Source organism: Mastigoproctus giganteus, chromosome 14 (genome assembly GCF_048544385.1).
Source record: "Mastigoproctus giganteus isolate SK-2022 chromosome 14, ASM4854438v1, whole genome shotgun sequence".
NCBI lineage: Eukaryota > Metazoa > Arthropoda > Arachnida > Uropygi > Thelyphonidae > Mastigoproctus > Mastigoproctus giganteus.
The window spans coordinates 99,823,226-99,851,018 of NC_143588.1; the positions used below are offsets into that span (position 1 = coordinate 99,823,226).

Genomic DNA, 27,793 nt, shown 5'->3' on the forward strand with positions numbered 1-27,793 from the left:
TTACCATCACATGTTGCTCAGATGTCAGGGCACATGAGTCCAAGTTTCCACCTCCAGTGGAACCTCCAGCAGAGAATGGGTAAACTGGGGGCAAGTTGCCCCATATAAAAGAGAGCCCTTGGGTAATGAAAAGAGTTAGTTAGTTGGTTATTTTTCTTTTGTTCTCTGGTTTGTTTGGTTGTTCGACTATTTATTGGTGAAATTGATTATTGTTCAGTCCTTTTGTTGATAATAAGTGAATCATTGAGTTGTGTTTGTTAGTAATAATCTCAGACACCAGAGCTGTTCAAGAAAGAATCAAAGAAAGACAGAGTCATCATTGTTTCAGCAAAAGAAGGTGAAAATATCAACCTGATGAACTGGGAAGCAGTACCATTTCCTTAGCCTGAAGAATCAATCTAGAGTGAAAAGCTGAATGCTAAAGAGCTGACTCTGTTAGATACAATAAGTGAAGTGATATCTACATTAAGGTATAAGAGGGGAATGATTGCGGTGAAAGAAACCATATTAATACTCAGTTATAGAAAATGGTATCGGCAAATGATTTCTTCCTAATGTTTTGTACTTTATTAACCTAGTTTATAATTTAAAAGCTTCATGTGCTACATCAGAGAAAATGCATGGAAATGAATAGCCTTGCATGAAAAAATTTAACAGGAGTTTATTTGTCTGTTAAATGTCATTGTTTTAGCACAATCAAATATTATGCTTATAACTTTAAGTATTTGCTAGACCTATACTAAAACGAGTTGTGAGATAATATTTTTTGGATTTATTTTCCCAATTATATAACCAGATGTTTACTTTTGTGTGTGAAAGTGTAATGTATTTTTTGATGCTAAATAAATAATTGTTTTTGTTGCTAAAATATATCAACCATTACTACAAACTTAAAAGAGAAACATAGATATAGATCTATAAAATAAATTTAAAAAAGGTTATTGTGGACTTTGAAGATTTGAGCAATTGAGAATCACCAGGTCTTCAAATTAAAAAAGCACATCAGTCCAAACTGCAATGAAAGGGGAAGATTACTCTCTCTCTCTCTCTCTCTCTCTCTCTCTCTGCCATTGAAGGTATAGAGATTGAGTCCTATTAACCACTAGCTCTTCACTTTCAGGACATGGCATGTAAACCATGTTTTTGGTAGAGCCTGGACCTAATCCAGGTGCAAGAACACTCATAAAATTTCTGCAGTGAAAACACCTCAATTGCCACATGCACTCAACCAACTCTGGTGTCAATACGCTAACACATCTGTAACACTGGTGCTGCACCTCCTTAACACTGCCCTTATGGGGTTTTGTCAATGATATACAGAAATTTTTCCAGCAGGAATAAGGAGGTAATTATCTCATTGTATAAGACAATGGCCAGGCTACATCTTGAGTACTTCACAGGTCTGGAGGCTTCATTTAGGAATGATGTGGATCTGTTGGAATGGATGTAGAGAAGAGCAGTGAGATTTTTGAGAAGAACAAAAGGTTATGCTTACCAGGAAAGGCTTCAGTTCTGAACTTCATTACCTGGTGACTAGGCACCTGTAAGGAAATCTGATTGAGGCTTTGAATGGATTGAGTAAGCCTAATGCTGATGGAATCCTTTCTCCTGCTCATACTACACATGTGAGGGCATAAATTCAAACTGAGGAGGGATGGTTGCAAGGTAGATGTGTGAAAATTTGCCTTCAGCCATTGTGTGGTCAGTTGTTGGAACAACTCCTAACTGGTGTTGTACGTTGTAGAGGTAGTTTGAATAAATTTAAGGAAGAACTAGAGAAGCTGTTAGAGGTAATGGAAGGAAAAATGTGTTGGTTTTTTTTCTTCTTTTTTTTTTGTTGGCCAATGATTAACAAGCTTGCTATCTTGCATCATATGCCACTATTAATACTACCCAAATTAATTTTATTTAATGATAATTGTTTACATTATTAATGTCCTTCAGTAATCTCCTGCAATCCCACACTTCTGTGTTGCTTACTACTGATTAAAAGCATCATAGAACAAGTGTGGGATTATTCGCAAAATAAGACTACCACTTTTGGTAGTCTTATTTTTCGAATGCTCTTAGGAGGTCTGTTGTGTTGTGTTGATTGGGTTTCTTAAATCAACTGGAGTCATTTTCCCTTTCATGTTCTGTTTTAATTTTGAGACCAGCCAAAAGCTGTATGGTGGCAAATCAGGCAAATAAGGTGGGTACAGCACAATGGGAATATTTTCGTTGTTCAAAAATTTAATATTTACATGTTGTATAAATTTTGTCATTTTTGGTATGCATGACAAATAATGAAAACAAGTATCACTCAAAGCAGCTTTCTGTTAGACTGGTGCATAACAATAAGCTAAAACTTGGTGTACACACGTTGAAAAGATGTCATTGTAAGCCCTGCTAGCAATCTTTTAGCTACTGCTGTGTATTCAAAAATTATAAGACTGTTTTACAGATTTTTCTGACTAGACCACGTATATCATTATTATTACATATTAATTTTATGTGATGTTATTTATTATTAGGCATTAATCAATATTTTTATGTTTAAAGCTTTTTACTTTTCAAACGTTGGAGATGAATTTTTATAAAGAAATTTTTCCAGATTGGTTCGCCGGCAGCACTAGCTGATGCTGATGTCGAGAAAGAGCTGAGGGAAAGTGCACATCATAATGGTTTATATATACCTAGTGGAGCTATGTGGGGTGGAGAGGACATTAAAAAATTGGCTGATCTAGGAAAATTGCATGTAGGTACTTCTAATGTTACTTTTTATTTCCATTACTTTTTGTTTGGTTTTAATAATGTTTACTTTGAGTTTAGTTAAAAATTACAAAAGGGTATTTACACTTCTCATTTTTCAAAATGAGAAGTGTAAATACTCTTTTGTAATTTTTAACTAATGATCCACTCTCCTGTTTTTTTGTATAATATTGCCAACTTGACACAAATTCCATTATAATTTTATTGTAAAGTTATATAGTTTATCAGTTTTTTTTTAGTTACTAGATAAATTTGAATTTTATCTAGCTAAGGTAGTTGTGTTCAAAAAAGAAATAACTATTATTATTATTTTTTTTTTTTTGTTTATACTTTGCGATGGCCACGTAGGGTCAGAAAAATTTACAAGATAGAGAATACAAGAATATTATCGTATTTAGCAACCCTGTAGGCACAAATCACAGTCAACTGAAATAAATCTACTGCTGTATCCTTGTGTTGACTACATGGCTATGTCATGTTTCTTTATTTCTTTCTATTTTGTATCATTAAATAAAAGAGAGTTTAAAGAACGTTTCATTTTGGAAAGTCATATTATAAAATGGAGTTATGAAGCTACAGAGAAGAATTTGCAGAGAGCTATGGCATCAAATTTATTCCTCTAAACAGACCTACCATGAAAAATCTGTATAACAAAATGAATAACTTTGGGAGTATTGTAAGATGAATACAAAAATGGAAGACCAATGCTTATGAAAGAGAAACTGAACATTTATGCTGCAATGATCAAGAGTCCAAAGAAGTCTATAATCAGGCTTTTGTTCCAAAGCAAGATGTCTGCCAGCTCATAAGGCATTCTGAAAAACATTACCTGCCCCCAATAAGGCGATGTGGTACATGAGTTGCTACTGTGAAATCATCAGCCATCCTCAGCAGAGGCATAGCTAGGTTTTTGGTGCCCTTGGCAAATTTGTGGCTATGCACCTTTTTTTCGATAATTGGTAAAATCGTAATAAATAATATTAAATACAGTTCGACCTCTGTTTAACGATCTTTATAGCGAATTTTTTGAATTCCTCTTGGTAATTACATTTAAAATAGTTTCCGCAGAACGAAGAAAATTTTCCATATAGCAAATGGATTACAACGATGGCATGTCTAAAATTTAATTGGGCTTTTGTTGTTTTATTTAAATTATAAATCACAATATTCACGATTACTATTTACATAGCAAGCACAAAAACACTTATACAGTACACACATTATTTATAATTTCTAGCTTATTCAGTACCGTATTGTAGAACGTACACAATGTGTGAATTACGTAACTGCTATGCAAGCGATCTACTAAATAGAGATCCAGAATCTGAGTGGACCTTGTTCAAGAAGATAATGACAGATGCTGCAAATGCAAATTTTGGATGGGCCCAAAGGAAAGCCAAGAGATACTAGATACAATGGAGCGCAGGAAAAACTTTAAGAACAAAGATGTAGAAAAATATAAGATGTATGACAGTTTGATTAAAACAGAAATAAGGAAGACTAAACAGACATGGATGGAGGAGAGATGTAAAAGGGTTGAATATCTGAAAAATGAGCATAAGGAACATCTAGTCCACAAAGAAGTGAGGGAACTATGCAACATCAGGAAAGACTGTGCAAGAGACCACATTCTGGATAAAAACAACAGAGAAATTGTGTACAAACAACAGAAAAAGGATAGATGGCAAGAATATCTGAGGGAACTATACTGCGAGGACAACAGACAACTAGGAAATGACAATACCCAAATAGAAGGCGAACATCAAGACTTTCTGATGGAAGAACTGGAGCAAGCGATTAAATTAATGAAAAATAACAAAGCAACTGGAATTGATAACATCCCAGCCGAAATGCTCAAATGCCTTGGAGTAAGAGGAAAACAACAGCTCCTCAATATTTTCGATAATGTCTTAAATGGAGGGAAACTACCCCTTGAATTTCTGAGATCCATCTTTATTCCCATACCAAAAAAGATAAGCCTTACAAGCCACTCCATGAAAGTCCTCTTGATTATGTTGTACAACCTCTATGCTGAAACCATTATAGATTTAATACAAGATTCTAAAGAAGGAATTACTGTTAATGGTTCAGTTATCAGTAACCTGCAATGCACAGATGATACTGTTCTCATAGCAGCACTCCTCAACAAAGTGGTAACAGCCAGTGAGCAGATAGGCTTAACAATTAATGCCAAAGATCAAAACTATGGTCATAAGCAAACACCTAGCCTGGAATCAAAATATGCTGTGGCAACTTCCCCATTGAACAAGTGAGTAGTTTTAAATATCTAGGGAAGATCAGATCTTTACAAATAATAATGACTAAGGCACAGAAATTAGAAGCAGAATTGGTATATCCAAAAAGGTATTTAAGAATCTTAAGAACTTCCTCTGTGACACGAAAGTGGATTTCCAGAAAAGATATCGAATGGCCAAATGCTACACATGGAGCACTCTCCTATATGGATGTCAGACCTGGGTCATACAGAAATCAGGAAACTGGAATCCTTCAAGATGTGGACGCTCAGAAGAATGCTCAAAATTCTATGAACAGATCACGTCACCAATGAACGGATCCTTAAGAGGGCAAGAACCACATGGACACTATTAACTGCAATTGCAAAGAGAAAGACTGCCTACCTTGGGCATATTATAAGAGGCCCACTGCAGAGACTAATCCTGCAATGGAAGATTAATGGCAAAAGAACAAAAGGAAGACAGAAAAAAGTGGCTTGATAGCATCAAAGAATGGATGGAGGGGGGTCTTACGACACAAGAACTATTTCACAAAGCAAGAGACAGAATTGTCTGGAAAATGTTGGTCTACAATATCCAAATTGAATATGGAACCTGAAGAAGATACATTCGAGCATGCGCTGATGTGATCGCCTGATTGGTCCCTTCAAAGTTACTTTCTGGACGGCAAATAGATCGATGCTGCTATGCAGTGTGTACTCAGATATAAGGATGAATGCAGGCTTGAATCACCCTCTGAAAACATGCCATTTGGCAAAAATTAATTTTTACACCCCTACTCTCATCCTGATGGGACATCATTTAGGGGTGCCATTTCATCAGCTATTTTGACACCAAGGCTAGCTCAGGTGTCAAAATAGCTTGGCACGCAACTGAAGTGAGCTGTCAGTGGCACCCTTCTGATACTGGTGCTCTTGGCACCTGCCCCAATGCCAAGGCATTCCTACGCTACTGATCCTCAGTATACAGTAGTTCGTGGGACGGGTAACTCCTGATACTGAGGAACCTGGGAAATTGGTTCTGGGTGGAGGAGGCATGGTTCCATTTGTATGGGTACATTAGTTTTTAGAATTCTCAAATATGCCAACGGACAATCCTTATGAGATCCATGAGACATCTCTGTACTTCTGAAAAGTTAGAGTCACACAAAACTTTGTTAAAAGGTATTTTTAATGAAGTTGCATGAGATAACATGTTCAGCTGTTGGCATTACAAAGGGTACTAGGAAAGTTTTGCAATATGACGCAACAATGAATCACAGGAAGCTGCTTGTTGCTGCATGTTGAGACATGTTCATACGTGCATAGTAGCCGCCGCGCCAAGTCGATGGGCTCAGTTATTCATTAGTAGTGAGAGTATAAAGTGCTTGCGATGGCATCGTGGTCACGAAATGAGATAAGGACAGTTTTGCGGTATAATTTCGTGCGTGGTTTAACCATAGACCAGTGCTTAAAAGAAATGACTCTTGCACTAGATGATGATTGTCCACATCGTACAACGATATTCAGGTGGTATAGAGAATTCCAAAGGGGAAATTTCACTCTGGAGGATTCTGAGAGGCCGGGAAGGCCACGAACGTCAGTTACGGAGGAAAACGTTACTGCTGTGAGGAAAATGCTTGACGAAAACAGGCGAGTGACCTACCAACAGATAGAGGATACTTTGGGCCTAAATGCACCAGCAATTCGTTCGATTCTGCAAGATCATTTGCACGTGAAGAAACTTTGTTCTCTCTGGGTGCCGCATCAACTGACTGAAGAGCAGATGACACGACGTGTGACTTGGTGCCGGGAGATGTTAAAAAAGTTTGATAAGGGACAATCTCGGTATGTGAACAACATCGTGACAGGTGACGAGACTTGGCTGTACTATTACGATCTGCCGACCAAGGCTCAAAACAAAGTTTGGGTCTTTGATGATGACGATACACCCGTAATTGTCAGAAAATCCCGATCTGTAAAGAAGAAAATGATAGCTGTATTTTTCAAATCGAGTGGAATTGTGGAACGTGTCATTTCGGACACGCAGAAGACAGTCACAGCTAAGTGGTATACTGAACAATGCCTGCCTAAAGTCATTGGATCTATGAAGAACCTGCAGCCAAAGTCAAGAATGGACACCTGGTACCTCCATCACGATAATGCTCCACTCACCGCGCCAAAGCCTGCACCGAATATTTGACCACGACAGGACTGAAACTTCTCGAGCACCCTCCCTACAGTCCAGACCTTGCTCCCTGTGACTTTGCACTGTTCCCGCATGTGAAAATGAAGCTAAAAGGGAGGCGGTTTTCCAGTGATGAGGACCTTCTACGGGCTTGGGACAACGAGTGTGCTTTACTCCCTAGTGAAACTTGGCAGAACTGGTTTAAAGATTGGTTTCGGAGGATGGAGAGGTGTATTGAATGTAGAGGAAATTACTTTGAAAAAATTAAATAAACAAAGCTGTATTGCAAAACTTTCCTAGTACCCTTTGTATATTATCATCATACAAACGGTTTGCAGAAACATTATCACCAGGCCAACTCCTCTAAATATGGCTTTAACAAAGAATACACCTGCTTGTACTTACTTGGAGTCTGTTTCATGGGCAGTTAATTTAAGCCACCAAAAAGTTCAGATTTTGGTTCACTTTTTATGTTTGTGGAAGTTTTCAAAGGAAACCCTGCATTCAGATTGTCTTCAGTCAGAATAAATACAGGGTTCAGCAAGCAGTAAATGCCATATTGACAGATACATGTCTACATGCAAAGAACACATGGAGAACACATTGAAAACATGTGAAAAGCACATAAAGAACACATTGAAAACATACTGTACTAGTAAACACTCCTATTTTAACATAAAATGCATATATTGTCAGTGAAATTTAATTTCTAGGGTGGTCTGGAGTTTATAAAAACCTGATTTTTCCAAAAAAAAAAAAAAAAAAAAATCTGTTTTCCTGTTGTTTTTTTTCCCTGAATTTTTACAAAAAAATGTTTTTCTCCTGCTAACAATTATCTGGCCTCCACATTTTTAAAGTCAAAAGTTGACAGCTCTATTGTGAGAGACTGGAGAAATTCTTAAAGGCCTCTTTGATTAATTAGGCACATTATAGCCAAAGCAGCTTATGCTCCAGAAAACCCCCACAACAACAACAACAATAACAACAACAGCCTCTTTGATTAGGGTTGCAGTTAGCTGATCTTGGCCGGGGGGAGGGGGGGAGTACGGGTTTCCTCATTGTGTTATTCTGAAATTTACTGCCTGAACAACATGCAAATCGACTATGAACACACACTTGTAAAGACAATACACTGACACAATATGGGCTAAGATGCCAACATACTATAAAACCAGCAATACATCATTTGCTAGATATAATTAGTTGAGCTTAAAGGATTAAAAAAAAGTTCATATCCATTTGTGAGTCTAAATGCCGCCTCCGTAGCCAGGTGGGAAGGAGCAGCAGTGCATAGCACACGCTTTTTGATTAGACCGGGGTTCGAGCCCATCACCACCAAATACTGAGGATGCGGAAAGGTCAGGGAATGACCACCGCATATTCCGTAGCAATATGCTCCTAAAAACCAAATAACAACAACAAACGTGAGTCTAAATATGATCTTATTCTCAGTTAGAGAAGCAGGAGCAACATTTATGCTGCTCCTGCTTTTATAGTGTCACATTTCCATAGTTGGTTCTCTCCTGCATTCCTATATGGTCATAATGAGTGCCATTTTCTGACATCCTGGATATACCTTTCTTAACATTAGGAAAAAAATATATGGAAATTCAAAGCATTATATTCCTAGAGTTACTGATATCAAGTTTCATTCATTTTGTTAATGAAATTATTGATTTCTGCATACAAATTTTTAAATTTCCAAAGGAATTAAAAGTAACAATGAAGAAACATCCGAGCAGTCTGAAACTACTTGGAGGGCTTCATGAAAAAAATATTGCTGTGACAGATAAAGCAGAAATTTTGTATGAGGGTGAGTAAAAGACCTCGGTTATTACATGTGTGTTATACAATTTGCGATTATTTAGTTATTAGTATTCTGTGTACAGATATACCTTGTAAGAAAAGTTGGAAATTACCACCAGTATTGTTTGTGACAGCCTGGTATGTATTTACATGTTTTCAAGATCTCTGTCAGTGTAATATCAATAACTTACTTCTCTACAAGTACTGTTTCTCTCTTGAAACTCTACAACGTAGTCTTTTTTTTTTTTTTTTTTAATTTGTGAGTGGTCCCACTTTCAGTTAACTAATTCACTGCACTTGGGCATGTTACCGCTTTAAATATATTTTTTATTACACAGTATTTAATTTAAGAGGCTCTTACAAATCTTGCATTTATTTTTTGAAGGTGTAAGATAAAACTAATGAATAAATGTAGCTTAGAGTTGGGGAGAAGACATTATTGCTTCAAACCCACCAACATATGTTCCATAAAAAGGAAATGTGTTAATATATATACAGTCGCTACAAAATCACTTATTTGGAGGCTTATAGACTCTCTCTCCATTCCATTTCCTTAATGCAAAAAAAAAAAAAAAAATACTGACCTATTAAGGCAATTAGATAAGTTATAGGATTTCTTAAAGTACCGATATGATTGGACTCAAATTCAAATAGCTTGGCTTCACTGGTTTCGTATATTTTAATCAATTAATTCTTCAATGACAACCAGGGACGGAGTTGTGCACTTCTACTTCCTTGAGCAGATTTTAATTCTGTATCCTTACTAATTAACTCATTTAAACTCTAAATTATTCAAAACCTCTTAAACCCCAAAATTATTCATCCATCCATCCTACCTCAAGTAACAACTGCAGATTATCTAAGATGAGTACCGTTTACTAAGCTTTGCTATTTGAACTTGACCTATTAAAGTTAAATGCACTTTCAAACCTTGAAACTTGAACTACATTGCAGAATCCCAATTAGAATTGCATAACATACAATGAGAATGCATCACAGGATGTAAAGCATGATTATCTGTGTGTGATCTATGAAGTGATATTTGTTTCATATTATAGCTGTGTCTGAGCGATATAGAACTGAAGGAAATGCTAAGTTAATAAATCATCATATATTAATGAAATTGATATGTTTAATTTTAATGACTTACATATGAGGTGTGGCAATAAAGTTCCCAGACTGGTGCTGTTGCTGTCATGTTTGATGAGTTTGAAAATAAATGGAAGTGGCACATTGTAGTTCACACTTCCTCCAATACATGGTGGTAAAAGATTGTCCAGGTTGCAAGTAATGACCAGTTTTGTTAGTAGTGTTAACGTTCCGTGTTAAGATTTTGCAGTGAAAAATTAGGAAAATTTTTTTTTTCATCAACATAAAAACTGTTTATGTTGATGAAACATTTAAGTTGTACACATTAAGTGTTTGAATGGTATAAGCAGTTCCAGAGATGGACATGAGAATGTTCGTGATGACCCAAGAAGTAGGCATCCATGAGTTTCTTGAAATGAGAGTTGCAAAAGTTTGGGAAATTGTGGCAAAGACGATCATTAGGCCCTCAGAATAATGGCTGACGAGTTGGATATGAATAAGAGTTCAATTCATGAAAATTCTGCATGAAGATTTAGGGAAAAGGAAGGTCTCTGCAAAATTTGTGCAACACAGCCTTACATATGAGCAGAAACAATGAAGAGTGTTATCATGTTAAGACTTCATCCAGACTTGTCAGCTTAATCCTAATTTTCTCTACTGTATTATCTCTGGATATGAGTGTTGAATGTTTCAGCACAACCACGAGATGAAGCATCAGAGAATGCAGTGGACTTTAAAATCATTATCAAGGCCCAAAAGGTTTTGTTAACAGAAGTCCAGGATCAAAATGATGCCAATCATGTTTTTTGACAAAAAGGGTCTGATTCACAAAGAATTTGTAGTTGAAGGGAGAGTCAATGCTGCATTCTACATACAGGTGCTTCAAAGGCTACTGAAGCACATTACCCTAGGGGTGAAGCTGCAATTTCAAGAGAAAGGGAGCTGGTTCTTGTTGCTTGACATTACCCTGCCCATTCTGCACTTGTTGTGAAGACATTTCTGACTAAAGATGGCATCATACAGATCAACTATCCACTCTACTCTCCTTATCAAACACCAGCAGACTTCTTCCTCTTTCCCAAGATGAAAACTGCCTTGAAAGGAAGGAGATTTCAGGATGTTGAGAACATAAAGAAAAAAACATAACCACTGAACCAAACATCATCTCTTTGGGTGCCTTCGCTGATTCTTTTAGAACAGTGTAACAAGTACATTCAATCAGGTGGTGATTACTTCAAATAAAAATAAAACCATTTTTGAGCATCTTCACTTTTTGTTATTTTTATTGCACCAGTCCGGGAACTTTATTACCACATCTTGTATGATAAGAAATCTGTTTTTTAAGTAGTGCATGTAGTTGGATCCATTAGTGTGAACCATGCTTGTTTTATTGCCACACCTTGTATATTAGCTTACACTTTTATAAAGGGTAATGGCAATTGAAAAGAATAATTTTTTGGGACAGGCCCAGTAAGGAACCTTTGTCAGCTTGCACCTGTGAATACAAATACCATGGCTGCTGCAGTTGTGGCTGGCCACAGTCTAGGCTTTGATGGGGTACAAGGATGCCTGATTTCAGATCCAAAGTAGGTTTTACTAGTAAATTTATTATGCCATATTGTAAAAAAAGATAAGTAAATTTAATAATTTTTTTGTAGATTGTATGGGACTAGTTGCAACCAGAGGTATAAGAAAGTATTTAGTGTTTTGGGTCAGTTCATGAACTATTAACACCCTCACTCCCAGTTCACTGCTCTTACTTACCAGAGAGTATTCTGGTAAATAAGAGCAGTGAACAAACTGAACAAACTGCTGCTTCTTACTCTAGTCCTGTTTGCTGGCTATCCTGGGTATCACCTCCATGCACAAGCACTGTGGGTGACCACCCAGGTGTGAACCAACGTAAGCACGAGTCGAGGTGTGACACCCACACCACATGGTGGAATACCACACCTCTGTTACCAGGCAAAACTAGGTGGTAGATGACTCTCTTCAACCGGTGAAATACCACCACTTTGCTTATTGGAGGCTTAAAGTGGTGGAACCCATGTTTAGTCTCCAGAGCTAAGTTCCGGTCAACCCTCCCCATCTCTTCCATCATGCAGTATGACTGATGACTTTTGAGGTTATGATGAACATCATGGTGAGATCCAATCTTCCTTACATTTCGTTGGAATTACAGCTCTAAAACGGTGTTCTCAGGCTGGCCGTTAGTTAGTAGTAGTTAGTTTGGTCTGGTGTACTACTAGCGGCAGGCTGGCCGCTAGTAGTACACCAGACCAAACCTATTGGTAACTCTTTAGGAGGCTTCTGAATCAGCTAGTGTATAATCTTGCTACCTCTACTCTGCCAGATAGTGACTGGAGGGAGTCCGAGTAGTGTGTATTGGGGGGCATTGTCAAGGCCACATTACATCAAGGATCTGGGTATATTCTTACCATGCGTATGCCATATCCAAAAACTTCATTACTTCATACAGCATGCCTTCCCCACTTTTTCTTACTATTGAATACACCATGAATTGTCAAACTAATAGAGTAAGCTTATTTGCGAAAAGATCTAAACCTCCCAAACACTTCCTAGTTCATTTCACAAATATACGTGGTCTCAATTCTAATCTCAATGATGTCCGTTTCAACTTGCAGTCTGCCAAACCCCATGTACTTTTTCTGACAGAATCTCAGTTATCAGTTGATTCAACTACTGCTTGTCTCAGTTGCCCAAATTATTCACTGTATGATTCCTTTCGCCTCAAAGTTGGTACTTGTGCATCCGATATTCCCTGTCAGAGAACTGGTAATTTGGAATCTCCTCTTTTCGATCTTCTCTGGCTTAAAATCTCTCTACCTCATTGTGTCAAATTCATCTGTTGTCTCTACTGTTCTCCCAACTCCACTATTCACTTGGAGCTCTTTGACTTCCTCTCTTTGCAACTTGACTTTCTCCAGTCCAACTTTCCTAACAGCGAAGTAATTTTCCTTGGTGTTTTTAATGTTCACAACTCCAGCTGGCTTCCGTTTTCTAGTCACACTGACCCAGCTGGTCGAGATGCTAAGGCTTTTGCAATTACTAATGACCTTTCACAGATTGTTCATTTACCTACAAGAATACCGGACAGTCCTAACCATAGCCAACATGCTTGATCTTTTTCTCACAAACAACCCTTCGAAGTGAGCGGTCCTTTAGGCACCTCAAATCACAACTTGGTGATTGTCTCTTCTCCAATGGAGCCTTTATCTCATGGCTATTCCAAACCTTGTGTTGTTTAGCATTACAAGAATGCAAAATGGGATGACCTGCGAGATTTATTTTCTTTTCCTTGGTTGGATTACTGTTTCAAATCTTCTGATGTCAACGTTTGCTCAGATCATGTCAGTGAAATTATTCTTGTTGGAATGGAATCCTTTATTCCACACTCTACTTTAAAATCTCATCCTTTATCTAAACCTTGGTTTTCCAGTAAATGTGCTAAGGCTGTTCAAGAGAAGAATGTTGCATATCGTAATTGGCTTGTTTCATTTTCTGCCTACACCAAAGCTCACAACAATTGTAAAGCAGTTATTAATCAGTCCAAACTAGATTTTGATCAGGCTAAGAGTAGAAAACTTGCTTCCTGCCTTAATGGTAGCCAAGCATTCTGGTCTCTTGCTAAAGCTATTGGCCACAACTTTTGCCCATCTTTGCTCCCACCTCTGTCAAAACCAGATGGTTCTGTTGTTACTTCAGCCAAAGATAAAGCTGACCTAGTTTGGAATTTTAGAAAAAGTTTAAAATTTTTCTAAAATTTTAAAATTAAAATTTTCTTCAAACTCATGTATTAATAATCTTGGAATAACACCTCCCACCATTCCCAACACACTCCATTCAATGCCTCCTGTAGTTTTCTGTCAAAAGGATGTCAGAAGGATTTTGATGAATCTTGATGCTAAGAAAGCTCCAAGTCCTGATGGTATTTCTCCACTTGTTCTCAAACCCTGTGCTCCTGAACTTACTCCTATTCTTTGCCGCCTTTTTTCACTTTCTTATTCCAAAGGTGTTTTTCCTTCTGCTTGGAAATTTGCTCATATCCAGCCAGTTCCTAAAAAGGGTGATAAATCCCTCCCATCCAATTATCGCCCCATTGCAATTACTTCTACTCTTTCTAAAGTAATGGAGAAATCAATTAACTGCCAACTCTTAAACTACCTAGAAACTTTCCGTCTGATCAACGATCACCAGTATGGATTCCATCGGTGTCGATCCACTGGTGATATTCTGGCTTATGTTACCCATTTATGGACAAATTCAATGGAAAAGTTTGGTGAAACACATCTCAAAAGCTTTCGATCGTGTTTGGCATAAAGGTCTTCTAAACAAGCTTCCATCTTATGGTTTGCCAACTGTTTTTTGTAATTGGTTATCCAGTTTTCTCTCTGATTGCTCACTGAGGGTGATGGTAGATGGCTCTCTGTCTTCTAACTTCTCCACTAATGCTGATGTCCCCCAAGGTTCACTTCTTTCCCCCACTCTTTTCCTCTTGTATATTAATGACCATCTTCCATTAACTGGAAATCCTATCCATAGTTTTGCCAATGATAGCACATTGCATTCCACTTTCCATTTTGAAAAACGTTGCCCTGCTCAATCAGCTTCAACTTCTCGAAAATCTGTTATCAATTCCTTAAATGCCAATCTCCAGTGGAACAAAGACAACTTAGTTGATTTCAATCCTTCTAAAACTTAGTCTTGTCTTATATCTCCAAAAAGGATTCTTCTGCTCCTATGCTTACCTTTGGTGACACTCCGATTTCTAGGCAAGTTGATATATCTCTTTTGGGGATTACCCTGACTTCTAATCTCTTTTGGCACAAGCACATTACAAATATTGCTTCCTCTGCATCTAAAAAACTTGGTTTTCTCTTTCGCTCTCGGCGTTACTTTTCTTCCAAACAGCTGTTCACTCTGTACAAATCGCAAATCCGCCCTTCCATGGAATATTGTTCCCACATCTGGGGTGGTGCCCCAAAAACCTCTCTCAGGCTTCTAGATTCCATTCAGAAGAGGGCAGTTAGGTTAATTAATGACTCCTCTCTAACAGAGTCTCTCCACTTGCTGTCTCATAGACGTACTGTTTCTGCTGCATGCCTTTTCTACAGATACTTCCAAGGGCACTGTTCTGAATTGGCTTCTATTATTCCCGCTCTCTCTTTCAAAACAGTCCGAACACGTGCTGCCACCAGCCAACATCCATTTACTGTCCCACTTCAAACTCACAGAACCAACTTTTCATCTTCGTCGTTTATTCATTGAACTGCTGTTTTCTGGAACAACCTTCCTTCATACATATTTCCTGAAAATTACAGTCTACAGAAGTTCAAGTCTAATGTCAACAAATATCTTCTCAACCTCCAACCCAAGCATGGTACCAAGTACTATAGGTTCTAATACCTCTCGTGTTTGAGGCTTTCATAAAAAAAAAAAAAAAAAACTGATATAATAACATTAGATCAAAATACCAGAAATATTAATTGCTAGACCAGCAAGGCTCTCAACTTTTTATTGCAAGATTCCATAGTATATCACCTCATCCCTGAAAATTTGAGTTGTTGCTAATATTTCAGCTACTAGTAACTGAAACTTGAAAATTAAAATCAAATGTTATTTTACCAACTTGCATGAAACATTAAGAAAGACAATGATATGCTATTTATGTGCACGCACGCACGCACGCACGCACGCACGCACGCGCACACACACACACACACACACACACACACACACACACACACACACACACACACACACACACACACACACACACACACACACACACACACACACACACACACACACAAACTCCAGTCTGTTATATGAAATATTTAAATGTTTAAAATGCCAATTGAGCTGATATATTCAGATCATGCTGGCTTCTTGGAGAAGAATTTCAGTTTTTCAGTGATAGCCAAATTCTCTACTCCAATATTTACATTAATTGGCCTCTTAACTCCCCAGTTGAAAGATATACTAACATTGTGTAGTGAGCATTGATTTCTCCCAGTCACCCAAGTGTTGAATAAATGGAAAGGTTAGTGTGTATTATCTGCATCCCCAAGAGGAAAAAGCTAAATAGTTATCACATAGTTTATTCTTGGAATTATATGGTTGTATATAGTCTAGGACATTATACTGACATTCACAGGACAAAAAGAGTTTAAATCTACAATCTAGGATATATATAAAAAAAAAGACAGAACTTCACCATGTTTAGGTGATATATATGCTCTAAAAATTAAAGCAAAAAATTTATAAAAGTGAAAATATGGTTTAATATATATGATATTACATCAATATATTTGAAAAATAATTAGTGAAAGGATAAGGTAGCATACTTTAAGGTGGTGTGTTCAAACTGTGTTATAAGAAAATAGTTTTTAATGTGATTGATAGTAGATTATAAATTACAAAATCTCTTAAATGAATTGTAGATTTTTTCCCAAATATAATTTAAGAACCTGATACCAGTGTGAGACAGTTGAGATGGGCCAATTATAATAAGTTTGAACAATGATTTATTTATTTCCAAAAATATTCTTTCAACGTTTCCATTATGTTGCTGGAATGGCAAACAAAAAGCCAGACAATATTTCAATTTTGAAATAAAACTTGAGAAAAAACAATGACCGCCAGCCATAATAATATATCTTAAGCCAGTCATCATTCTTCTTTTCAGCTGTTCTGAAATGATATTTTTAAGCAAAGAAAAGCTGGTAAGTAATAATTTTTGATCAATTTGAAATTCCATATCAGTGATATTTTTACACCCATTTGTTACGTCCTCCCAAATGGGTGCATTTTTTAAAAGAATCTATTCCATAAATATGAATTTATTGGAGGGTTCAGCCTATTTTTCTATGTATTCACAAGTTATTTATACATATCAAATATGTATAAAATACTGATAACTATAAAATACTGATAATATTTTTAATCTGAATTTGTGGTCAGACAAAATTTTACAAGCACTTAAGAGAACAAATTTTTCTTCAGTACGTAATTCAAATGTTCACTGTCCATTGAAATCACTCATTTTAAAATGCAATGAAACACCTATTCAAAGCACACACTAAACTGGTGTTTCTAAGTGTAGCTGAGTCACAGAACTACAGCACTGCAGTTTCAAGATAGTCAGTCCCCAAATGTTTTGATTACAACCTTTTTTTTATATAATTTTACCTTCGTTGTTAATGTAAAAAATAATAGTTAGGGACATAAGGTTTTTTTACCCCACGCTCCTCTGTCCGTTGAATATTTTACTTGTATTACATTGTATCCAATTTTATTTTCTGTAAGTGAAGGTCTAACATTTTAAATATATCCTATTATTTGATACAACTTTAAAGACAACTAAACATAACATTTGAGGACTTGATAATCTGTTCCAAAAATAAAAAATAATCATAACAAAAATAATTGTATAAAAAAAAATAAAAAATACATAACTAAATAGAACAGTGTAAGCAACTTTAATATAGGTCAGTGTGTATTTTGTCTGTGTTCATAGTCCAGTTTGTGTTTTGTAGAATGATAAATGGGTTATTTCATGTCAGAGAAACTGCCAACTACATTTACGAAAGAAAAGGTCTTTGAGAAATTCTCCAGTCAGATTAGAACCAAAATTTTGTTGGATATTCCTATTAAAATTTGTAAAGTGGCTGTGATGTGAAAAAACAATAAAAAAATTGCATTATGGTAATGAAATGAGAGGAATATTTGAGTTGAGCCTCTAGGTTACTGGTGTAATCAACAGGAACAAAGTAAGCACTGTGAAAATGACAATAATTGTTACATCAGTGAATCAGAGATAATGCACACATCTTGTTACTGGAATGGGTGCTTTTAAATATAGAATCTTAGCCAAATACAGTACTACAGTTTTCAATTAAAGCTAAAATTTGGGTTTCAATTGAGGTACCTCCACAATATGAGATTAATGCATTTAGTACCAAATTTAGCTTGCTCAGTGCTCAGTCTGTACATAGCACTTAGTTTGTTCAGTACTATGTACAGACTGAGACTATACCATTGTTAGTTAACTGTGCAGACAGCTAGATGGTGCTTTCAAAGTGCTTTATTGTTGTCATTTTCATCTAGTAATAATAAAACCTGACAACAGAACACAAAATTTGAGGATACAGAACATGGTTGGAATGTAATTTTATTAAATGCTGTCCTAGTTGAAGTGTTAAATAGTGTTAAAGTTGCTAAAGTTTCTATGAGATTTTAATTTGGACTAATAAAAATGTAAAATCAATGTCACAATGATGTGATACACACACTGTACAGCTAGAAAGTATGAGTAGTTTATAGCCATTTCTTTTTATGGATAGCTGAGTAAAAGGATAACATAATTGTTATTGCATTATTAATCATTACTATTATAGCTTTCATTACAAATTTATATCATGGTAGAAATATGGTGTAAATGCCATCAAGAAATTTCAAGGGTTACTTAACAAATGCAGTTAAGAGATCTAAATAGATTATAAGTATTCACATGTTTGTTAACATTGTATTGCAAAATAGTTATTGTATTTGTGAAATCATTTGATTTATATTTATTTCAGTTTGAAAGATTATCATGTAGTTGAAGTGGAGGTATGGGGACCACCTTTGAAAGATGGTACTATGTTCTACTGCCACACTATTCGTAAAAATCCTGCACCAGTGGGTACTCTTACGGGCACTGCCACCTACCATGCTTTTTTGGCAAGTTTGTATGGTATGTGATTAATAGTTATATTAGTGAGCTCATTGTTGAATCCAAGGGTTGTAACTTGGTGAGAGGGAATATTGATCTATAGTAGATTAAAAAAAGATTCGTATGTTATACAAGTATTATACGAAATATGGTCGGTCTACTCTTCAGAACTTTAGAAATTCTGCTCCCAAGGAATGGACTCAGCACTGAGTGAGCTGCCTAGTTTTTGTTTGGAAAAAAAAAAAAAAAAAAAAAATGCTGATTTATAACTACTAATAATGTTTTAAATCATTATAAAATGGTAAATTTTAATGTTAATGTTTTTAAATTTTTGAGTACTAATTTAAAAACAGTATAGCCTGCTTTATAAGCATCTTCTTAATCTTTTTAGATTTGCATGCATTCCAAAATAATTCTAGTAAGTTTAGTTCCCACACCTTGTTATAAAATGACTGATCTTGTGTACCTTTCAGTGAAATAATTTTTTATGTGGGCAGTGTACACAGGAGTAGAATCAAAGCCAAAACGATCATAGCTATGCAAAGATGACATTTCATAGCTACGATCCAGAAAAAGTTTTAAGATGTTCATTGGAAGACTTCTTTTTGCAGTACTACATTCATTCACAGTGCACAAGAGGAGAGAATTAACCCTCCTTCTTATACACTGTGAATGTGGTGTTCAGAGTTTCCTTACACTTTTCTAGGCTTGAAGTATTTTACTCTTTCTTATTTGAATATTTTAAATCTGCTACTTTTTTTTTTTACATCTTTCATATTGCAGATTTTGCTTTGCTAAATGCATTAAGGTATCAGATCTGTCTTCTGGTGAGATGGCAGTTCCATTGAAACAGGTGGTGATAATAGGGGAAAGGAATCTCCTTGAGTCAGTTAAGATTAAGTGAAAAGAACAATGGAAACTTTTTATTACATTATATACATTTCAACAACTATCAGAATAGCATTGTACTGTAAATAAAAAGCAGTAGTATTTCTTAAAAAGGGAATTAGCTTTTATTTGTAAAGTATTATATGTTACCAAGGCAACTTGTGAATGTTTCTCGTAGTATAAATATAGTTTTGTCTTTAGTGTGGTAAAAGGATGCAAGTCTTCTCACTCACTCTCTCTCTCTGTCTTTTTATATGTAATTTTGTATGTTTTGTAAGCACTTTATCTTATCTTTTAACTTAATATTGTTCTCAGTGATGGATTGGAATTCCATCTGACTGAATCCTACGTCTTGCTCAGACTACACACCAAGGTGCGTGCACCATTCAAATTGAGGAAGGATGGTTGCAAGATAGGTGTGCGGAAATTTGCCTTCACCCAGTGGATAGTTGATTGCTGGAACAAACTTCCATCTGATGTTATAAAGGTGGGTAGTTTGAGTAAATTCAAGGGAGAACTAGACAAACCATTAGAGGGGATGGACAGGTGATACTAGAAATGTTGGGTTTTTTTGCTGATGCTGTATAAGCTTGCTTTCTTGCAATATTTGCTACTAATAATGTCAATATTTTTCTGCCCAAAAAAGTATTGAGAGAAACAAGTATATCATTGTTAAATTTTTTTAACATTTTATGTTAAAAATACTTGTTTAACTTTTTTTTTAAAAACTCAGTGGTGTATTTTTTATTTATTTTGCAATATGTAGGTGCCCAAGGAAAAGGACCAGGAATTCATCTTTGCTGAACTTTGTTGCCCTTCACCACTTATAGAATATTACTTGAAAGATTTCTATGAGGAATTATCAACAATGGATAGAGGAAAATTTAATAAATTCAATTCATTTTCAGTTCATTTAATAAATTATGATTGTAAGTGGTTGCTTTATTATTTCAGGCATAAAGTGTGACCTTACATTTCAAAATTTTCTTTAAATGTTCTTTATTTTTGCATGAAATAAAAAAAAAAAAAACTTGGTTGAAAGGCAAAGAGAAAGAACAGAGGGGGGAAAAAACAGATAATTATTCCAATAGTTATTCTTAACTATGGAATAATTATCTGTTTGTCTCTATGACAAAAAATTCATGTACATCATAAATAAAAACACCATGAGACTGTACCTTAGTCAGTGGTTCTAATACTTTAGTGACACTGAAACCCCCTTTTAGCAGGTCCCCATTCAGTTTAAATGTTTTGTTGGACCCTACATTTAAAATTCTTTTTATGCTTTAATGCTTTTATGCTGCTTTTCAGTTTTTAAATATTGATAACAAATTTCAGATACTATTCATCTCGATGGACCGCAGTTTTAGTAATGTTGCCTTAGTGCTTTTAAGCCTCACAACACAGGTGCAAGGGAGCGCTGAAAACGTCAGGCCATCCATCCCCTAATGTCATCTATATTTTATTTAAAGATTTAATCTTCAAATAAATGCATTCACAACATTTATCTATGCAATTTTTTCTGTTCTCTTTTTAGTTATTTCAGTTCTGCAATTTGCAGAACTGAAATAACTAAAAAATTGCCCTTCCTACAATACGTTTGCAACTTCATGTCAGATTGCACAATTACTCTAAGTCATTTTCATTGTGAACTGCCACAAGAAATTTGCCTTTAGCCAGCGGGTGGTTAATTGCTGGAACAAACTTCCATCTGTTGTTGTGGAAGTTGATAGGTTGAATAAATTTAAGGAGGAACTGGACAGGCATTTGGAGGGAATGGTGTGATTTTTTTTTTTTTGGCTGATGCTGCATAAGCTCATACATTTGCTTTCTTGCATCACATGCCACTACTACTACTACTACTACTACTAAAGATACGATACTATAGGATGATTCAAAACTCCCACAACCTACATATCGGTAATTTAAATTTTATTAATTCTTTTATCATTAGATTATGCAATAAAGTACTTATAATAACTGTAATGATAAGTAATTATGAAAAATATAAAAAATGTTGAAAATGTCCGCTTTAATCTTTAATGCATGCATGGACTCTTTTTATCATATCTGATGTCATCTTTTGCAATGTTTGAACATCTGTATTTGCACTTTCATTCTGTGTATTGGCTTTCAGTAACTCCAGCGTGTGGAAATTATTTTTATATACTTTGCTTTTCAACAAATCCCACAATAATAATCTACAAATATTAAACCTAGGAAACGCAAGTTTTTAGAAATAAGAATCTTACCAAAAAAGTCTTTCAGACAGGGACAGAGCCATGCAAATGGGGGGGTGCACTGGATGTGCTGCACTAAGGCCCCAATCAAGGGAGCCATCAAAGTCTCAACATAAATAAATGAGGTTCCTTAACCCCTTTTGCATTTGGGTCCCCAGGTACCTTTGCACAACCCTGAACAGGGAATATAACATAATGGCTTTGTCATGAACAAACTAGTATTTATGAGTTTGTAATTGTAACCTAAAAACCACTGTTCTGAATGAGGAGGAATATAGCATTGCCACTGATATGGTTTTTGTGAGAATTGCATATGGTTACCAAAATGAGAGAGGTTAGCTCTTTCAATTAGGGTTGCACAATTATTGAATCATCCTATATTACCAAAATACAGAATCTTACATTTCCCAATATGGGGACTGCCATTTTTCAGACCAACTGAATAATTTATCTAGGTCTTCTTGAAGTAGAAGAAAAAGAGTTTAAAAAAAAAAAAAAAAAAATAGACAGACAGAACAAAAACAGTGAGAACTGGACAGCTGGATGACTATTACCATTGAGTATAAATTCTGAATGGAAATACTGACTCTAGAATTCTGCAGCTCTGTCAGTGCTAGCTCTATTTCTGTTTCCTTCCCAAACTAACATGGAACAATCATTACAGAAGTCATTGAACAATGCTATTATGCACACTGATTGCTAACAAGTGCAACTACTATTGAATGCAGTGGTGATGGTCAGCTGTGTATACCATCAGAACTGTGTACACCATCACTATGGTCAGTAATTACTGTTCTGTAACCGAAGACTATCATAAAACAGTTCTTATTGCATATTTTGCTGTTAAAGTTAAGGATTATTATTGCAGTATGCCATATTGTAATTTTATTATATAGTGAAAATGGTGTATTGTTACTATTGTAAGGTGTTGCATTTAATGACTATTTAAAATACCTTAACCTTTTTTCATTGTTTGTTTGTTTAACCTACTTTCCAAAAATAGTGTACTCTGAGGTCTGTCTGTATTGTTCTCAAAATTACAGGATTGTTTTTATTTCAATCTGCCATCTTAGGCTTGGTCCATTTAATGCCTATGTTTGTAGTCTAATATGAATTAATTTTATGTGCATTGCAGAAATAGGGGGATTCCAAGGATATCGTGACAATTTTTTTTTTTTTTTTTTTTTTTTTTTTCAAATTTAAATCTGTCATTTTTATTCAAGGTTGAAATAGGCTCCTTTTTCATTAGTTTTACTTGGAACTTAATGTTTATTTTTTGCATTCAAAATTTACATTCCTTAGCAAAAATAGGCTTTATACTTCATGAAATGGATATAGTATAACAAATAAACAAAGCTGCTGTAAAAATTCTAAAAAAAAATTTAAATATAATCTGTACACGTTTATCATTAATGTTCCTTTTCTCTTAGACCTGTCTCCTTTGAACGTAATGTAGCTGCCTGTACAGCTTCCATAAGGGTAGCCCTCAGCCCTAATTTTTCTAAATGGTATATAGCTTGAATTGAAGAGCCTGCAGGAGAACAGACATCATCCTTTAAGGCACCAGGGTGACGTCCAGTATGCAAAACCATTTTGGCAGCCCCCTGTAATTACAATAATATAAATTTTAATTATGTCAGAAAATTCAATATATGATTTGAAATGCATATATGATATTGGTTATTAGATAAAATAATATTGTTCTTAGCATATTATAAAAATGGATTTTTTAATTAAGGGTAACATAGAATCACTTTCTCAATTTTTTTAACAAATTACACATCACATTTTCTATAACTTCATACAGAATTTTGCTCAAGTGTTATGAGAATGTCATTTTAACAAATAACTGCTCAAAGGAGCTTATGTATTAATTATTTTGGAGAAATTTTTCTACAAGTAGCATGAATGTAATTTGAATTTTTTTTATTTTTTTATTATGATTATTTTTGCTATATAATTCAAACAGAATTCTCCTGCATGTAGAAGTATACCTTCCGTTTTTATCATCTGGGGACACTATTGTCCCTCCACTGAATGACAGAGCTTGAGTTTGTGCTTGTTTTAGAAATAGCATCATGTCCTCCATGACAGTACAGTGGTTTCACCACATGTCACTCGTTAGAGAGGACTGGGTTCGAGTACCATCACAGACTGGAGGAATTTCTCAAGTCCTCTTCAGTTGAGGCTATGGTTACCTGATCTGAGGTGGAGATAGTAGGGATTTTCCCCATGTCGTATTTTGGGTTTTTAAGCCTACACAACATGCAAATTCAGACATAATGCACAGTATGGCCTAAGTTGCTGGTGCACCTAAAAATTGAAAACAAATGACATCATTATACATGAGTCCACCTAATGTTAATAATATTGTTTTTAATTTACTGTAATCGCCCAATGAAGAACCTGCCACTAAATTCCAACACACTACTCTTACAATTATTTCAAAGCTACTGGCTTCTCATCAGACAGTAAGTGATCTCAGTTAATATTAATGCTATATAACCTTGTACATATAGATATATATATGTATATATATATATATATATATATATATATATAATCAAATAAAGTTAATAGTTGTATCAAATCTATATAAGCAGTCAAACGGTGGGTGGACTTCCCATTAATATGTAACTTTCATTACATGTACAATTTAATCCCAATTATTAGGGTGCATTGGCCCAATGCAGCAAATTAGTGAAAAGTGAGGGACTATTTCAATGATGATGATATTGATAGGCAGTCAAAGGTATCTGCATCACAGTTTGAAATTATTATTATTATTAGCCACGTGGTGCAAGGAAGCTTGGTGCTTATGCTGCACCAGCCAAAAAAAAAAAAAAAATTCCCGAGTTACCCTGAGAGAGAGAGAGAGAGAGAGAGAGAGAGAGAGAGAGAGAGAGAGAGAGAGAGAGAGAGAGAGAGAGAGAGAGAGAGAGAGAGAGAGAGAAGTAGAAAGGAATCACCAAGAAAGAGAAGAATGATGATATCCAGCTCAGGACCCTGGGTTTGCCAAGCCCATACTCACAAGAGCACGAGTTCTGTAAGTCCACCAATGTGATATCCCACGGTTAACGAGATAATTTCCAGAGAGCAAGGGCTCCCCTGATCTCGAAAAGCTGTATCCTGGAACCTACCCCGAAACGCTATATAAGATCGACCAAGGATTATAACACAAACAGATGGCCAAGATCTGTCCCTAACTGAGAGCTTAGGCTTAAGTATAAGCCCAGGCTCTGTCACTGGAGAGACAATAACATTCCCCCGGCCAGTAAAGACAGAAAAACATAATGCAAAGTAACATTTCTTTTCTCAAACACTCTTGATACCTGGGCGCCTCCCTAGCCAGGTGGGAAGGAGCAGCAGTGCGTAGCACACGCTTCTTGATTAGACTGGGGTTCGAGCCCGTTACCACCAAATACGGAGGATGCGGAAAGGTCAGGGAATGACCACTGCATATTCCCGGAGCAATATGGCCTTAGTTGCTAATGCTCCTAAAAAAAAAATAAAAATCTTGATACCTGCATTGAAATAGTGCCTCGTTTCTTTACTAAGAGTAAGAATACTCTCTTCTGTAAGAGCAGAGATTTTCCATTAGTCACACAAGGCAGACATAACAAGAATATATCCATATTTCAATGTTCTTAATAGTGTGGAATTTGGTAAGTCCTAATTATTCAGAGAAGGCTAAAGTAAATTACAGGGGAAGGGCATCTAAAATATATATATATATATATATATATATTTTTTTTCCCCAGGCTAAATTTTAATAAACTGAACTGGGGAAGGAAAATTTGGTGGAAAGGATTAGAAATTAACCCAGAAATCATAGGTATCTGCATCCTGATTATACTATAGTAAGTCAGAAAGTAATAGTCCATATTTTTGATCCTTAGGTCATTCTAATATGCAAGTAATAGATTGCAGTAGCACGGAAATTCAACATCAATATTGCATAGATCTAAGAGATGACAGCATAGCAGCAGTAGATTAGAAAAAAGTAGGATTTCATCTGGGCGCCTCCGAAGCCAGGTGGGCAGGAGCAGCAGTGTGTAGCACATGCTTCTTGATTAGACCGGGGTTTGAGCCCGTGACCACCAAATATGGAGGATGCGGAAAGGGCAGGGAACGACCACCACATATCCCCGGAGCAATATAGCCTTAGTTGCTAATGCTCCTAAAAACCAAATAAAAAACAAACAAACAGACTTCATCTGCAGTTAAAACAGGAAATGGCAGAATTCTTAGATAATAAAGGTGTAAATATGATTTGTATATTATGTACGTAAATGAATGCAAGTACCATTAACACTGGGCAAAATGTGTTAAAGTGGAGACACAGACCGGCATCACCAACCACAGATTTGTCCCTACATTGCAATAATGTCAGACATTTGCTAAGATGAGGAGGATGTGATGAACCAAGAGCACTAAGTGGACACATTTAAAATAAAAAAAAAAAAAAAATGGCAGTGACAAGTGCCACATTGCCTTGCACACCAAGGTCTGCAAAATTTGGATGGGCTGTAATGCCTCATCCTCCTTATAGCCTATACCTAGACCAGTTTCCCAAACTTTTTTAGTCACAGAAAACTTTTCATCTCACAATATATTTACAGAACACAAATTTAGCGGAGCCAAAGAACTGTTTGTTAATATTCTATTACATACGACACACTGTGCATCAGGAGCATCTTTATTTCCAACACATGTAAAGCTGAAATTCAGATAACTGTCATACATTCGTATTAGTCTTTTATTAGTTGGTTCCTGTTTTTTTCACTTTGGATTTTTGGGGAACAAAAGGTGATTGTTCATTTGGGGAACAAAGGCTGTGATTGTTCATCCTCATTTTGAAGTGTGACAATATCGTGTTCGTTTTCATTGACCACAGTTGCACTACTAGAAGTACTTGCTTCTCATTTTAAAGTTCCTTTTTTCAACCACAAATCCATGGTCATTTATTTTAATAATAATATTTCAAAATACTGATAATTATTAAAAAAATATTTATACAAGGAAGTGAGTTTAGTTATGCTTACTAGTTTTCCACACTACTGCAGAACTAATCTCATAATTGTGAAGACAGTCTGCACTGCACCACCGGCACTGTGTAAACATGCAAGAACATGTCAGCCGGAGGCTACTTTGTTTCATCTACAGAGTAGTAACATACTCTGTGGTTTCATCCACCTGAACAATGCATGATATCAGTTCACTTTCCCCTCAACCTGTATACTCCAGGCTAAATTGCATACAAATGGCATATTAGATCACTACGTTGATACTTTTTCATAGATGTCATTACCTCTATGCGTACTTCTGTATGCAAAGCCTACCAAAATAAAGTATTCCGTGGTCTATTTAATTATTAGTCGATGCCATTACAGTATATTAATAACCGAAAAAAAAAAAATAATGTTAAAAATTAGAATGATACAAAAGTGGTGTACACTACAAATATGCAGAATTTATTTTATTTTATTTGTTTAATTATTAATTAGGATTTTGACCTACACTCTTATGCATGAGAATTTTTGTTGCGTCATCTACTCAAGTCATAGTGCAGAAATTCTTTTGGAACTCTCTAGTTTGTACAGTTTTGTTATGTATTATATCTATACAAATGTATGTTTCACAGGATGTTATACAGGCTTAAAAAATCAAATGTAACTCAAATAACTGCATCCCCAATTAAATGAGCCTTGAAACATTCCTACAATAACAGAAGGGATTCAAATTTATTCAATATGAATGACAAGTTGAAGTTGGCCCTCCAAAGAAAAAACTATGGGAACGTCATTATAAAGATAAAGAAACTCTTTTGATTAGGTATCCCAAGCTGTGAGGCAGAATTA

The 27,793-nt window shown here is 35.7% G+C and overlaps 2 protein-coding genes across 2 annotated transcripts in view; one reads left to right on the forward strand and one right to left on the reverse strand.

The window, feature by feature from the left end:
- LOC150075438 (aspartate dehydrogenase domain-containing protein-like) overlaps positions 1–20,508 on the forward strand; it is a 36,634-nt gene extending 16,126 nt beyond the window's left edge. The window contains exons 3-7 of the mRNA XM_090388792.1: positions 2,594–2,737; positions 8,880–8,985; positions 11,533–11,653; positions 18,671–18,825; positions 20,459–20,508. Coding sequence (XP_090244918.1) covers positions 2,594–2,737; positions 8,880–8,985; positions 11,533–11,653; positions 18,671–18,825; positions 20,459–20,496 — 564 coding nt within the window. The 3' untranslated portion in view covers positions 20,497–20,508. The remainder of the gene's footprint in view (positions 1–2,593; positions 2,738–8,879; positions 8,986–11,532; positions 11,654–18,670; positions 18,826–20,458) is intronic.
- Positions 20,509–23,341: 2,833 nt separating this feature from the next.
- Positions 23,342–27,793, reverse strand: part of LOC150075439 (pyrroline-5-carboxylate reductase 1, mitochondrial-like) — a 58,307-nt gene continuing 53,855 nt past the window's right edge. The window contains exon 6 of the mRNA XM_090388487.1: positions 23,342–23,536. Coding sequence (XP_090244613.1) covers positions 23,342–23,536 — 195 coding nt within the window. The remainder of the gene's footprint in view (positions 23,537–27,793) is intronic.